The following is a 16,734-nucleotide window of genomic DNA, read 5'->3' on the forward strand; positions in this document are numbered from 1 at the left end:
TAAGGCAGTTTCTTCTAGAAAGCAAGTCTATGGTAAACCCTGAGGGCAGGCTCTAGGGACAGGATAAAAATTATATTTAAGGATGATAATAAACACCTGCTCAGCTTCATCATTCCATCTCATATCTAGTGTGTAAAAGATCTCAAAAGTGATCACATCCTCTCCCAGCTTCCCCTCTCACTACGTTACCTCTCTGCTCTCCAACAGAGAATCTTTGGAACAGAATTCTCCAGACTCTCATATGAGCATGTAACAGTATTCAACAGTCTTTACCTGCAAGGTCTTCTTCGTGTATAATCTAACTGTGCTTTGTGGTGTGGACCCTGAGAAAGAAGAAACTTACTAAGTAGGGCTCTCAGTGACTTAACTGGGCTCAAGTTTTAAAAACCACCTAGCAGCCATTTCTACACAGAGATCTCTCATGCAAACTGCACTTCAGGGAGATGCCTGCACTAGGCTGCCTGCCTCTGCACTGAACTGCCTGCTTGCACTGTATGCCTGCCACCTCAGCCAGCCCTTATGAAGGAGTTCTTGGAATCCTAATTTAACCAATAGGACTGAGACTTTCTCCATCCAACTGGAGTTGTGCAGCTATATCCCCATCAGCATCTTCACCAACCATTCAGAGAAGCTCCATTCTGACCAATCAGGATAGTGCCTTTTGGACTAACCAAACTGTAGGATTTGCAGTTCTTATTTGCATGAGGATGGACCAATCAGGGACTAGGGGTGGAAACTTCTGTCTATATAGGCCAGCTGCAGGGACACACACTTTCTCTTTCTACCCAAGATTGAATACTGCATTTCTCCTCCTGGACCTGATGGCTCCCTGGATCAAAAGAGCGGAGTGAGGCAGACTGGCACAAAGTGGAGCGGACTGGAGCAGGTGGAGCAGACCAGAGCTGCCTAGCTGAAGAGGCCTCCTCACTCCCGGCCTCCTCGCTCCAGGGCCTCTATACTGCTGTGCTATTTCACAGCCGTGCTGCTTCATAATTAAGCTGTAACACTATTGAGCCATTCCACAGCTTAGCTGTAACATAACTGAGCTGTTTCGCACTGAATAAAGTTTTCTTTTTCACCACACCCCAATGGGGATTCCTATTGGTCTTGAATTGGTGCCAATGACCATTGGTTGAGAGGGCTATTTAATTCCAGGACTTTTAATTTGTCCCCTGAAGAATAGTAGAAAAGTAGGTCAGACACCTTCCATTTAATAACTAATTCCCAAACCATGAAGAAACATTAACTTGTTCTTTGGATTACTTTTCTTGAAAAAAATCTTAAGTCCTTTAAGACCCTTCTTTAAGGCTGCCTATTTTTTTTTTCCTAAAGCTTCTTCAGGTTTTTAAATCTTTCCTAAGATGCAGCGATTAAAACCGAGTAAAATGATAAGAAAGGATCAGTGACTCACTCGGCTCTCTAGAAGTTTCTGTGCTCAAGAAATGCAACTGAGGCACTTTCTGTTTTGGGACGTGGTGTTTTCTGTTTCTGATCTGAAATCGGAGAGAGTAACGGGTATTATGGGAGGGAATCCTCCTGAAATGAAATAAGCAAATGGCTGTAATTTGGGAGCAGGCTTGGCTAATTAGAAAGCGATGTCGCGGCACTTTGTGAGGAGTCACTTAATAAGAAAAAAAGCACAGTACAGATTTATCACTTTCAAGTAACAAAAAGCTTGCCACGGCAGGCTAGGACCCCAGATTCAACAATGCTTCTAAGATCTGAGAGAGTAACTAAAGGTCCTGCGAAGAGGAGTTAGGCATCTCTTGCCGGGATTACTGTAATAGCTTCCTAATGGGAGTCCCTGACCACAATCTTGCCCCTTCCAATCCATCCTCCTAAAGGCGGCCAAGAGAGATTTTTAAAAAAGCACAAATCCAATTACATAACTCAATGGCCCACTGCTCTTGTGATGTTCTAAACTCCTTAAAAGGCCACGAGGCTCTCGACTGCTAAGCTCTGTTAAGTGTCCAGCTGCCATGTTGGCTCTCCCTCCCTGTGCGGCAACACCATAACCACGTGCTATTCCTTCTGCTTGTAATGCTCCTCTCACTTCCTTCTAACTCACTCAAACTTCATGCTAGCTCTTCTCCAGCCAATTCCTTCTCGATCCCTGTCTCAGTCAGAACATCACTCTTCTGGCAAGTCATTCCTGGCTCTTGATAACTCTGGGTTAAGGATCCCCCTCCAGCAGGCTCCTTGTCCATCTTTGGTATAACAGTGGTTGCTGAACAAAGTATTGCACTGACTTGCATTGCTCCACCCCAACCCTGTGTGTGCCACAAGATAAGGCCAGACCGTTAACAATTTCATTTAATTTTTCGAACGCTGTTTCAACTTTCAATAATGTTCTACCATTCTGACACCAGTTGCATGTGTTTTCTTTCACACCACCAAGCAATTCTTCAACACCACTGGGTGTCCTGTAATTCAGCTCAATTCTGACACTACATATCTCGGGATAACATCAGATCACACAAGATAAAGACTCAGTCCAACAAGACTGCCTCACCCCCCAATTTTAACAAGTCCAGGTTGTCACCTGTACTTCTGACTAATTGGCTGTAGATTGCAAGTTCCAACAATCCCCTCCCTGGGTTCAGATTGATTTGCTAGAGTGGCTCACAGGACTTAGAAACGTTCTGCATACTTACGAGATTACCAGTTTATTATAAAAGAAACTCAGGAACAGCCAGAGGGAAGACATGAGTAAGGCAAGGTATGAAGAAAGGACATGGAGTTCCATGTTCACAGTGTGAGCCACTCTTCTAGCACCTCCACTGTTCACCCATCCAGAAACTCTCCAAACCATCTCCTTTTGGGTTTTTACGAGGCTTCAATACATAGGCATGATTAATAAAACCACTGAATCATTCCATTATTGGTGACTGAATTCGGTCTCCAGCCCCTCTTCCTCCAGGAGGTTGGAGGGGTGGGACTGAAAGTTCTAACCCACTAATCCCATGATTGGCTTTGCTGGTAATCAGTCCCTACCCTTAGGTGACTTAGGGGCTTTCCAAAAGTCACCTTTTTAATTTAACAAAAGATACCTTGTTGCTCTTGACACTTGGAAAATTCCAAAGGTTTGACGTGCTATATGGGATGAAGATCAAATGTATATATTTATTACTGTAAGTCACAATATCAAAAGTTCATAATTCATTGGAAAATAATAATAGAACGCGGGCAGTTAAATAATATATTATCAAAATAAAAATGAAGGAATTGAGGGACTGGATGAAAGAAGCTATGAACCTAATTTTAACCAGCAAGGGGGCATGGAAATGTTGAGATTGGGGAGTGGTGGTGGAACGGGATTGACCACCTAATGCTAGAGTTCAGGACAGCAGAGGATGGGGAGATGAGTTAACATCAAATGTATTCCACAGCCTGGACTTCAAGAAGGCAGAATGAACAAAGAGGAGAGAGAACAGATCGGCAGAAGAGTTCATGGCCTGCATTTCCAAATGGGAAGGCACTTTCTTAAGAAATTCAACAAAGTGTCCAACTATGAGCCAACCACTGTACTTAAAAAAAGTATAAGATGGAGTCCCTCTTTTAGGATGCTCCCAGTCCAGTGGCGAAGACAGACCCGGAAAGAGTGCTTTGGAGGTTGTGGGAGGTGCCATACTAACTGGCAGAGCTTGTTTTCCCCTCAGGAGCTCTGCTCCCTTTGCTGAAATTCTCACATGGGTCCTCTACAAGGCTCAGCCCACCCCACTTAACACTGCTCATCCATCTCTAGTCTCTATCCTATTTCCTTGTTGCACATTCTTCATAGTACATATGACCATGTGAAAATATCTGTTTACTAATTTCTGTGGAAAGCTTACAGTAAATGCCATCAAAGAGAGAGCGACTATATTTCCCCATGTATAAGATGCACCCCAATTTTGGGACCCAAAATCTGAAAAAAAAGTATTATATAAAGTTATTGAGACGTCACGGAAATGGCGCCGTGAGCAGCGCGTCCGACAGATCTCCCCAAAATCTCAACAAATTTATCAACTAGAAACAGAAAAATATATCCTCGGAGCATCCCGGAGTTCTACACACACACACAGAAAGTGAAAGGACTGTTGCCGAGAAGGGAATACGCCTGTGGTGAGTCAACCCACACGTGCAGCTGCCCGTGCCACGGTCTGGGAGTCCCGGCTACCGGCGTGCGCTGAGAAGCCGCGCGCGTGCCCCTGTGTAGCAGTCCGGGAGGGGCGCCAAACCTGTCTTTCCTAGTCAGGAGATTCTCTCCGTGGGCGGGGCACCTCACCCAGCTATTCAAGCTAACAATCAAGCGTTGGGGTAGGGGCGGCGCAGGCAGCCTGAAATACTCTCTGGAGCACAGCTGCGGATCCAATCACTGAAATTAGCTTAACCCACGAAATCTGCACACTCACGGGGTTCTAATTGATAAGATCTCTCCCAGTTCAGCGATCCAAGACAAGAGGCATAATATTTTTCAGTGCCGTTCGCTAAAGGGGCGGGGGCAACTTCTGATTGACAGAGCCTCCATATTCAGGGATATACCTAACAAGAGGGACTTGGCAGATATTAAGATCTATACAGCAAGCAGCGAATAGTGCATCTTCTTCCCAGCCAAAACAGGCTACAAAGTGTAGAAAGCCTGGGTTGAGTGGTCCAACTGAATGGAAGGCGCTGAACAGTCACCTTGACAACAATTGACTCCCAGCCCCACCTGATTACGCTGGAGGCTCTGACTGCCAGAGCCTTACCCAGAGCCTTGTGCTGAGTGAGGATAGAGTGGGGATTTCCCAGCTCTTTGAGCCTCTTACTCCCCAGACAGAAGCAGTGGCAGCCTCATAGCTAGATCACCAGGCTGCTAATTCAGGAAGGGGAGACTAGGGGAGAGACTCCAGGAAAGCAAACTCTCTCATTGTTGGACTCTGCAAACGCCAACAAGCCTTGACTACCAGCGAGACTAAATATGATATTGCCATAGAATCCCATCAACTGCAAATCCCTACCTAAGTGTGACACAGGGGCAGAACCTGGGGTACAGAGTCACCGACCAGGAAGAGGGAGAGAAAAGAAAAAGGAAGAAGTTAACCTTTCAAAATCAAGAAAAATCCACAGACTTTATAACTTGTTCCACTAATTCTTTGTTGTTGTTGTTTCTTTCTTCTTAAATATTGCCTTTAATATTTGTATTTCCTCCACCTTGGTCCTTTTATTCTCTGCCCATCTTATGCTACCCTTTTCTTGAACTACACTACCCATGAGTGTTGCATTTTATTTCTTTTCTTCATCATTACTATCCTTTAGGGTTACACTCCAAAACCCTTAACTCGCACTCTCTCCCCTTTTGTTTTCTTTTTGTTTGTTTTTTTTGTTTTTTTTCCCTTTCCTTTTTTTCTTCCTTTGTTTCTCTCTTTTTCTTATTTTTTCCTTTCTATTCGTTTCTTCTTTTCTCCTTTTACTTTTCCTCCCAGTTAATCCTCAATCACGAACAAATTATTTAATTTGGGACTCAAGTTTTTTTTTTGTTGTTGTTGTTGTTGTTTGTTTTTTTTTTTTTTTTCTTTTCTGCTTTTGTTCTTGGTTTTCCTTTATTTGTTTGTTTTTGTGGCATTTTGGGTACTTTTTACATTGCTTTTTAACTCACTAGCATTCCTCCCAACCCAAAGTCTCCATTGTATTTAGTCTTCGCTCCACTTAATACAACAGATTTTTACTTATTATTTTTATTTTTTCTTCTTTAAATATTATTATTTTTTCTCTCCTTTTTTCTGTTTCCCTCTTATCCCTCTCATTATATCTCTTAGTCAACCATCACTTACAAGCAAATCATTTTATGCTTGTCTAAGATATTCTCCCTTTTTTTGTTTGTTTTTGTTTTTGTTTTTTTTTTTGCATTTAATAGGTCCCTACTCCCTTTTTTGCTCCTTGAACTCTTCACCCCAAATCAGGCCCTCCGTTATAGGCAGTTTTTGTTCCATTTAGCATAATATAATTCACAGGTCATCACGATATTTCCCTAAAGAGGTGAGAGGAGGGGAGGAGAAGAAAGAAAGAAGGGGGAAATAATAAATTATTACTTTTTTTGTGTGTGGAGTGTTTTCCCTTTTTTTTATTCTTTTTTTTCCCTTTTTATTCTTTTTTAATTCTAATTAACACTATCAACGAGACCACCTTCAGATGCCAATAAGAAAAAGGAAATCGAATATTATGGATACAAAAGATAGAGAGGTAACACAAATAGATGTGGAAAAATCTATGGAGAAAAGATTTAACATATTGGAAGCCTTGGAGCCAAATGACAGAGAATTTAAAATAGAAATCTTAAAAATACACAGAGATATACAAGAAAACACAGAAAGGCAATTTAAGGAGATCAGAAAACAACTCAATGATCACAAAGAATATATTACCAAGGAAATTGAAACTATAAAAACAAATCAAACAGAGATGAAAAACTCAATTCACGAACTGAAAAACGAAATAACAAGCTTAGCTAATAGAACAGCCCAGATAGAAGATAGGATTAGTGAAATAGAAGACAAGCAACTTGAGGCACAACAGAGAGAAGAAGAAAGAGACTCAAAAATAATAAAGAATGAGAAAGTCCTACAGGAATTGTCTGACTCCATCAGAAAGAATAACATAAGAATAATAGGTATATCAGAGGGAGAAGAGAAAGAAAATGGAATGGAGAATATACTCAAACAAATAATAGATGAGAATTTCCCAAGCCTGTGGAAAGAACTAAAGCCTCAAATTCAAGAAGCAAACAGAACACCGAGTTTTCTTAACCCCAACAAACCCACTCCAAGGCACATCATAATGAAGATGACACAAACCAATGACAAAGAAAAAATTCTCAAGGCAGCCAGGGAAAAGAAGAATACAACATATAAAGGAAGACCTATTAGATTATCATCAGATTTCTCAGCAGAAACTCTACAAGCTAGAAGAGAGTGGACCCCAATATTCAAAGCCCTGAAAGAGAGAAACTTTCAGCCAAGAATACTATACCCATCAAAGCTATCCTTCAAGTACGAAGGAGATATAAAAATATTCACAAATACAGAAAAGATGAGAGAATTTATCATCAGAAAGCCCCCACTCCAGGAAATACTAAAGGGGGTTTTCCAACCAGATTCAAAGAACAAAAAAAACCAAAACCACAAGTAACAGCTCCACCAAGAAAACAATAAAACCAAACTTAAACTGTGACAACAAAAGAAAAAAAAAAAAGGGGAGAAAAGATGAAGATTAACAGTAGCAAAGGACGATGAAGCGTAGAAATACTCATAAGAAAGGGTACTACAATGAATATGGTAGATACCCTTTTCATTACTTAATGGTAACCACCCTTGAAAAAACCACCACAAAAACACTTGACTTAAAAAAGGTAGCAACAGAAGAAAGAAGTATGGAATACAAACAAACAAAAACAAACAATAGAAAAACAAAAGAGAAGAATCAAACAAGATACAAAACTAACAGAAAGCAATTTATAAAATGGCAATAGGGAACCCACAAGTGTCAATAATTACACTAAATGTAAATGGATTAAACTTACCAATAAAAAGACACAGAGTAGCCGAATGGATTAAAAAAGAAAATCCAACTGTATGCTGCCTACAAGAAACACATCTAAGCAACAGGGATAAAAACAAATTCAAAGTGAAAGGCTGGAAAACAATACTCCAAGCAAACAACACCCCCAAAAAAGCAGGTGTAGCAATACTCATATCTGATAATGCTGACTACAAGACAGAAAAAGTACTCAGAGACAAAAATGGCCATTTCATAATGGCTAAGGGGACACTGAATCAAGAAGACATAACAATCCTTAATATATATGCACCAAACCAAGGAGCACCAAAATATATAAGACAGCTACTTATTGACCTTAAAACTAAAACTGACAAAAATACAATCATACTTGGAGACCTCAATACACTGCTGACGGCTCTAGATCGGTCATCCAAACAGAGAATCAATAAAGATATAGTGGCCTTAAACGAAATACTGGAACACCAGGATATGATAGACATCTACAGGACACTTCATCCCAAAGCGACAGAGTATACATTTTTCTCTAGTGTACATGGAACATTCTCAAGAATTGACCATATGTTGGGCCACAAAGACAATATCAGCAAATTTAGAAAAATTGAAATTATACCAAGTATATTCTCTGAGCATAAAGCCTTGAAACTAGAATTCCACTGTAAAAAAGAGGGGGAAAAACCCACAAAATTGTGGAAACTAAACAACATACTTCTAAAAAATGAATGGGTCAAAGAAGAAATAAGCGCAGAGATCAAAAGATATATACAGACTAATGAAAATGAAAATACGACATATCAGAATCTCTGGGATGCAGCAAAAGCAGTAATAAGAGGAAAGTTCATATCACTTCAGGCCTATATGAACAAACAAGAGAGAGCCGAAGTAAACCACTTAACTTCACACCTTGAGGAGCTAGAAAAAGAAGAACAAAGACAACCCAAAACCAGCCGAAGAAAGGAGATAATAAAAATCAGAGCAGAAATAAACGAAATAGAGAACAGAAAAACTATAGAAAAAATCAATAAAACAAGGAGCTGGTTCTTTGAAAAGATCAACAAAATCGACAAACCCTTGGCAAGACTCACCAAGGAAAAAAGACACAGGACTCAAATAAATAAAATCCAAAATGAAAGAGGAGAAATCACCACAGACATCATAGATATACAAAGAATTATTATAGAATACTATGAAAAACTATATGCCACCAAATACAACAATCTAGAAGAAATGGATAAATTCCTAGAACAATACAACCTTCCTAAACTGAGTCATGAAGAAGCAGAAAGACTAAACAGACCAATCAGCAGGGAAGAAATAGAAAAAACTATTAAAAACCTCCCCAAAAATAAAAGTCCAGGCCCAGACGGTTATACTAGTGAATTCTATCAAACATTCAAAGAAGACTTGGTTCCTATTCTACTCAAAGTCTTCCAAAAAATTGAAGAAGAAGCAATACTTCCAAACACATTTTATGAGGCCAACATAACCCTCATACCAAAACCAGGCAAGGATGGCACAAAGAAAGAAAACTACAGACCAATATCTCTAATGAATACAGATGCTAAAATACTAAACAAAATACTGGCAAATCGAATACAACAACATATTAAAAAAATAATACATCATGATCAAGTGGGATTCATCCCAGAATCTCAAGGATGGTTCAACATACGTAAAACGGTTAACGTAATACACCATATCAACAAAACAAAGAACAAAAACGATATGATCTTATCAATAGACGCAGAAAAGGCTTTCGATAAAATACAACACAATTTTATGTTTAAGACTCTCAACAAAATGGGTATAGAAGGAAAATATCTCAACATGATAAAGGCCATATATGATAAACCATCAGCCAACATCATATTAAATGGCGTAAAACTGAGGACTTTCCACCTTAAATCAGGAATACGACAGGGTTGTCCACTCTCTCCACTCTTATTTAACGTGGTGCTAGAAGTTCTGGCCAGAGCAATCAGACAAGACAAAGAAATAAGAGGCATCCATATTGGAAAAGAAGAAGTAAAGGTATCACTTTTTGCTGATGATATGATCCTATACATCGAAAACCCAAAGGACTCCACAAAAAGATTACTAGAAACAATAAACCAATACAGTAAGGTCGCAGGATACAAAATTAATATACAAAAGTCCATAGCCTTTCTATATGCCAACAATGAAATATTAGAAAACGAACTCAAAAAAATAATCCCCTTCACGATTGCAACAAAAAAAATAAAATACCTAGGAATAAACATAACAAAGAATGTAAAGGACCTATATAACGAAAACTACAAGGCATTGCTAAGAGAAATAGAAAAAGACACAATGAGATGGAAAAATATTCCGTGTTCTTGGATAGGAAGAATAAATATAATTAAAATGGCCATATTACCCAAAGTAATATATAAATTTAATGCAATTCCCATCAAAATTCCTATGACATTTTTTAAAGAAATGGAACAAAAAATCGTAAGATTTATATGGAACTATAAAAAACCCCGAATAGCCAAAGCAATCCTAAGGAAAAAGAATGAAGCTGGGGGCATTACAATACCTGACTTTAAACTATATTATAGGGCCACAATAATCAAAACTGTATGGTATTGGCAGAAAAATAGACACTCAGACCAATGGAACAGAATAGAAAGCCCAGAAATAAAACCACATATATATGGTCAAATAATCTTTGATAAAGGGGCCAACAACACAAAATGGAGAAAAGAAAGCCTCTTCAACAAATGGTGTTGGGAAAACTGGAAAGCCACATGCAAAAGAATGAAACTCGACTACAGCCTGTCCCCGTGTACTAAAATTAATTCAAAATGGATCAAAGACCTAAATATAAGATCTGAAACAATAAAGTACATAGAAGAAGACATAGGCACTAAACTCATGGACCTGGGTTTTAAAGAACATTTTATGAACTTGACCCCAATGGCAAGAGAAGTGAAGGCAAAGATAAATGAATGGGACTACATCAGAATAAAAAGTTTTTGCTCAGCAAGAGAAACTGATATCAAAATAAACAGACAGCCAACTAAATGGGAAATGATATTTTCAAACAACAGCTCAGATAAGGGCCTAATATCCAAAATTTACAAAGAACTCATAAAACTCAACAACAAACAAACAAACAATCCAATAAAAAAATGGGAAGAGGACATGAACAGACACTTCTCCCAGGAAGAAATACAAATGGCCAACAGATATATGAAAAGATGCTCAGCTTCATTAGTTATTAGAGAAATGCAAATCAAAACTACAATGAGATACCACCTCACCCGTGTTAGATTAGCTATTATCAACAAGATGGGTAATAGCAAATGTTGGAGAGGCTGTGGAGAAAAAGGAACCCTCATACACTGTTGGTGGGAATGTAAAGTAGTACAACCATTATGGAGGAAAGTATGGTGGTTCCTCAAAAAACTGAAAATAGAACTACCTTATGACCCAGCAATCCCTCTACTGGGTATATACCCCAAAACCTCAGAATCATTGATACGTAAAGACACATGTAGCCCCATGTTCATTGCAGCACTGTTCACAGTGGCCAAGACATGGAAACAACCAAAAAACCCTTCAATAGAAGACTGGATAAAGAAAATGTGGCACATATACACTATGGAATACTACTCAGCCATAAGAAATGATGACATCAGATCATTTACAGCAAAATGGTGGGATCTTGATAACATTTTACGGAGTGAAATAAGTAAATCAGAAAAAAACAAGAACTACATAATTCCATACATTGGTGGAACATAAAAACGAGACTAAGAGACATGGACAAGAGAGTGGTGGTTACCAGGGATGGGGGGAGGGAGGATGCAGGAGGGAGGGAGGGAGAGAGTTAGGGGGAGGGGGAGGGGCACAGAGAAAACTAGACAGAGGGTGACGGAGGGCAATCTGACTCTGGGTGAGGGGTATGCAACATAATTTAATGACAAGATAACCTAGACATGTTTTCTTTGAATATATGTACCCTGAATTTATTAATGTCATCCCATCAACATTAATAAAAATTTATATAAAAAAAAAAAAGTTATTGAACTCAAGTTTTACTCATCATAAAATTCATACAATTCCTCATCACTGTCAAAACTCCCATCCATTAGTTTGTCCTCATCTGTGTCTGATGACAAATCACTGTTTTTAACAATGAGCATAAAAACAAGTACTAAAAAGCAGGAAATGCAAGTAAAAAAACTACAACCCATGTATAAGATGCACCCAGTTTTTAGACCCCAAATTTTTTTAAAAAGGGGTGAGTCTTATACATAGGGAAACACGGGATTCTGTCTGTCTTATTCAAGATTGAGACTAGAACAGTACCTGGAAAATTCATATATCCATTCATTAATTTATCATATATTTAAAGCATCTACTAGTACTAGGCACTGATCTAGGCCCTTGGGCATGGACCAGGGAGCAAAAATTCCCTTCCCTCATGAAGTTTGCTTGAAGGTTGAATGACGACAGCAATGAATATTGAGTGCTTTCTAAGAATAATCTTCACAACATTGACTCTTCACAACAACTCTACAAGATAGGTATGACCATAGTCCTTACATTATAAATGAGAAAACCCAGGCCCAGAGAGGTCAAGTAACTTGCTCAAGGCTAAGTAAGTGGCAGAGTTAAGATTCTCACCTAGGGAGTTTGGTTCTACAGCTCAGTGTTTTAACTATTGTACTAGGATACCTCTTGCTTACAAATACACAGTATGTGTGAAATAAACATTGTTGAAAAAATGGCTGGAACAGCCGAAGGCCAAAGACATCATTAGGAAATGTGGGGGTAGGAAAGTCAAGGAGCTTCACAGAGAAAGTGATACCTGTTGATCCTTGAAAGCTAAGAGTTCAAAGTGTGGAAATAGTTAAGTGAGGGTGAGAGTGCAGGTGTGAATGCAAATAGCAGACATTAGCAAATAATTGTGGGTGGACTACAAAGAAGGTGGAGAGGAGGCCAAATTAACAGAATAGTTATTGTGAAGAGCCTCATATGCCCTGGTAGGTAGTTTGAACTTGGTTCTTCAGGTATTAACAATGAAAACCCTTAGGAATGAATTCTGATTCCACAGGTAAAAAATAATGAGGGGTTAAAACAGAAGATGGGACCCAAAGGGACCACGTGTTTGAAATGGGATTACCAAGGAGCTCAGGTTTAAAGGGCCATGGACAAGAAGTGTAACCAAGAACTGGAATAAAAGTGAGCGCGCCATGCTCTCTTCCAACTGTGAGATTTATTATACATCTTAGCTTCTTTACATTAACTTTTTATTAAACTGAATTGTCAAATCCTCTTCCAGTTTCTCATAACTTCAGGGACCTCAGTAAGATCTAATGGCAGTAAATTCATGATGACAGGTCTAAGATGTGAGACTATTCGCTCATTACCTTTCAAACAGATTTTCAAGAAGATGGCTTTGCCTCTTATCACAGAGGTACAGGAAACAAGCAGACCAAAATCCCTCTCCAGAAGATGGGTTAGTGGAGATATCATAAAAACAAGGGGAAGATTTATGAGTGTCTCCAGGGCTCCAGTGAAAGCACTCAGGGAGGTGAATTTGCACCCTGTATGAATACTTTCTTAATCAGCAAGACCAGTTCTGTTTTGTGCATGCCTTATTCTACCGCACCCAGCACAGTGCTGACACACTTGAGATGCTAAGTGTACGTTATATGAGGCTAATACAAAACAACATAGGTTGAACCACACACCATTGTGACTGAGTCTTACAATGTCCCCTCTCTCTTAATACACAAGGAGGAATAACTCATGTTTTTTCTGAGGGTAGAAATAGCCAGAGGAACCTAGAAAATGCATTTCTTATTCTTTGCAGAGCCCCAATACTAAATGTCACAGAAGTAAATGGCACTATATTGGGTTTGCTTCTATCATTGTCAAAACACACTCAGCAGTCAGGGCAATATAGTAGAAAATCTGGTTTTATCTGTAATTTATCTCCTTTTCTGCACTCTCTGGCATTCTCCTATAAACGGTCTCAGGCACTAGACTCCATCTCTTAATTTAGGTTGGGAAGAAAAGGCTAGCATATGTCTAGGTTTCCAATTGTAGATACCATTTCTCTTAACACTTTCCCAAACGTAAAGAAAAACCAGGTCTGTACCCTCATGGAGTTTGCTGTCTGGAGAGACACCGAGGATCTGTGTGTACATGGTAATGAGCTTATTAGATTACAGATATGCCTTATTTTATTGCACTTCTCCTTATTGCATTTCATAGGTGTTTTTTTTTTTTAAATTGAAGGCAAGGCCCCCCACCTAAGAAAAGATTACACCTTACTATGTTTCAGGGGTCTGGAACTGAACTGTGTTATCTCTGAGCTCTGCCTGTAGTTCTAGATGACTGTCAGTCTCAGCTGCGGACTAGAATGGATATTGCTTAAACAGTCACCAGACTAACCTTCTGTTTTGATACGCCAAGTAGCGTGATTTGGAAAGACTATGGGGGGAAATTCCCCTTGGAATGTTTGAGAAAAATTTCAATATTTGGAATGACTTCTTAAGCTATGCATACTTCTCTTCCATGATGTGAATGATAAATTACATCCAAAGGAACAAATGACTGTTTCTTTTCTTTTCTTTTTTTTAATGACTGTTGGAAAAGTTTGTGGATTGCTTTGGGTTGTGACTTTTTAAGTTTCAGGTGATAATAATATAGTTACCAGTAAGTTACATGATTTAAGGCTTTCGGTAGTGAACTCAGACCTGTTAGTATATGGAATTTTGGGAAAAGCTCTAAAAATGAATTATTTGGACAGTCTGGTGAACGTCTGAGCTGTTAAAGAAGAAATTGCCTCTGTCATTTCAGGAGAACTGCCTCACTCCCTTTTTCTACTTTGGCTCAGACCAGCAGAAGGATGGCCAAGGCTGGATCTCTAACTTTCCCTTGAAACTACTGCCTAAGGAAAATGTTATTTCAGGCACTAGAGTTAAAATCTACTTTTCCCTCCAAAGTCTGGATTCTATACTTATTTTCCACTTTCATTTATTGCGAGACTCGACTTATTTGGAATAAAATAAACCCTTAAACATAACCTCAAAGCCATTCCTGTTGAACGGTGCATCCTGAAGAGAAATCACACAAAAAAGGAACAAGAAAGAAAAAACAAAATGGTCATAAGGTTCACAACATAAACTACACCATACAGACATTCTTCAAAGAGTCTGTATTTTTTTTTGCCCACAATTAGCTAGATTACTGTTTAAGAATCTCTGATTTCCAGTAAGTGAATTCTTTTTTCTCAGTATTAAGAAACCATGAAACCGAGTTTTATAATTTTGACAATCTAGTCAATTAAAGGTGAGACAAACAATTTCTGTCTGAAAGTCCTTATTTCGAATTTCATCGTCACACTCCTTTCCCCTATTTCTTGACTTCACCTCTATCTGTATACCCTAGCCAAGAAAAAATAACAACATAACATCTCTGGTTTCCCAAAAGAATGGGGGTCGCTTTTGTGACTCTGACTTGCCAGCTATTAGCATCAGCTGGGTGAGCTTTTGCGATGCGGGAGTCAGATACCGCAAAATCTTTTCTATATATACACAGCTGCCTTGGAAGTCTTCACTTTTTTTTTGGAGCACGCAGCGAACTCTCAAAATAAAACCACTAAAAAAAGAGAAGGGAGGCGTCGCTCATCTGTGCCTGCATCATAGGGACTGCCAGCTCTTCCCCTCCCATCTGTTCCCTGGGATGCCCTCGGGAGGCGTGGTGGGAACCAGCGCGGGGCTCACCGGCCGCGGTCGCCTGTCGGGTCTCGCCCGCCAGGGGGCGCCCGGCTCTCCAGCCGCGCAGGCCAGGGGGCGGGGTCAGAGAGGAAAGCGTTCGTGCCCACCTTGATCGCAGGTGCCCTTGCTGACCTGGGTGATGGCCTTCTCCCCGCGATTCTCGGCCCTCAGGCTGGCAGCGCGCAGCTGGCACCCGTTGGGGTAGGTGTTGCCGTCGCTGGCGCACACCGGGTAGCGGTTCTTGCACATGCACACGCCGCTCACCCCGGGGCCCCCGGCTGCTGCCCCGGCTTTACCCTTCCGCCTCTTGCGGCTCTTCACGCACTCCATGCCCGGCGCGCAGTACCCCCTGCCGGCGCCGCCGCCCCCGCACGGCTCGCCCTCGCCGCGGGCGCACATGGGGCAGCACCCGCACGCGTCGCGGGTCTCGCCCAGCCGACAGCCCCGCGGGGGCAGGGGCGGGCAGGAGGCCGGCTCGCAGGGACCGCAGGCGTCCGAAGAGGAGGAAGAGGAGAGGGGCAGGAGCAGGAGCAGCAGCCCAGTGGCGCCGAACAGCAGGGCACAGAGCGGTGGCCGCTCCATGGTGGTGCGCGATGGCGGTGGCGGCGGGAACGCGAGTGAGCCGGGACCTGCTGGCCAGCGCCTTAAACGCGGCGCCCCACCCGGCCGGGCCGCGGGAACCACACCCCGGGGCGGCGAGAGTGCAGCCGCCCCGCCCGGGACCGCGGGGCTCCAGCGCGCTCCAGCTGGTGGGGCGGGGCGGGGCGTCCGCGCGGGGCCCGGGCGCTCAGGCTCGGCCCGCCGCCCCAGAGCGCACCCCGCCGGCTCTGCACAGCCTCCGGCCCTCGCCCCCTTGATCCTCGTCTTTCCAGATGCAGATACTAGTACTTGTTAATAACGACTTGAAACCGACCCAGTGTTTAATGTACTGTATTAACTTTTCAGTGGGCCCGGGAGCCCTGAGTACTGATTACCCTGCGGTTTGGGAAATTCTTTTAAGAGCAGTTTAACAACCCGACATGGGAATTTTGAATCCCCGTGGTCCACAGGCCCCATGTGGTCTTTGGTGCCAGGCTAGAAGGGACAAGCCGTTGGCAACCACGACTCTCTTTGGAACCATATAACTGCCTCCTCCCTCTCTGCTTTCTTATGCCAACTCAAGTTTTAAGTGTGAGAACTGGAATCCATCCCTGTGAAAACTGTACCATTGTTTTAAAGTCGCACAAAATTGTGTTAGACTTCCACCAGCCTCTCCGGAGAACTGGGCTGGGGCTGCCACTGACTTGAGGACCTAAAGGACCCCAGTTTCACCAGCATCCCGTGAGGTTTGGATGTAAACAACTGACAAACCTTTATCTTTCTGTAAAGAACTCCGCAAACTCAACTTAAAAGTCTTTTCCCATGAATATTGGTCCTTCAAATGCCTCCTAACCAGACA

The 16,734-nt window shown here is 41.3% G+C and overlaps 1 protein-coding gene across 1 annotated transcript in view; it reads right to left on the reverse strand.

The window, feature by feature from the left end:
• IGFBP7 (insulin like growth factor binding protein 7) overlaps positions 1-15,974 on the reverse strand; it is a 92,939-nt gene extending 76,965 nt beyond the window's left edge. The window contains exon 1 of the mRNA XM_066386507.1: positions 15,404-15,974. Within this exon, the coding sequence (XP_066242604.1) occupies positions 15,404-15,878 (475 nt within the window). The 5' untranslated portion in view covers positions 15,879-15,974. The remainder of the gene's footprint in view (positions 1-15,403) is intronic.
• Positions 15,975-16,734: the final 760 nt, after the last annotated feature.

Source organism: Saccopteryx leptura, chromosome 5 (genome assembly GCF_036850995.1).
Source record: "Saccopteryx leptura isolate mSacLep1 chromosome 5, mSacLep1_pri_phased_curated, whole genome shotgun sequence".
Lineage (NCBI taxonomy): Eukaryota > Metazoa > Chordata > Mammalia > Chiroptera > Emballonuridae > Saccopteryx > Saccopteryx leptura.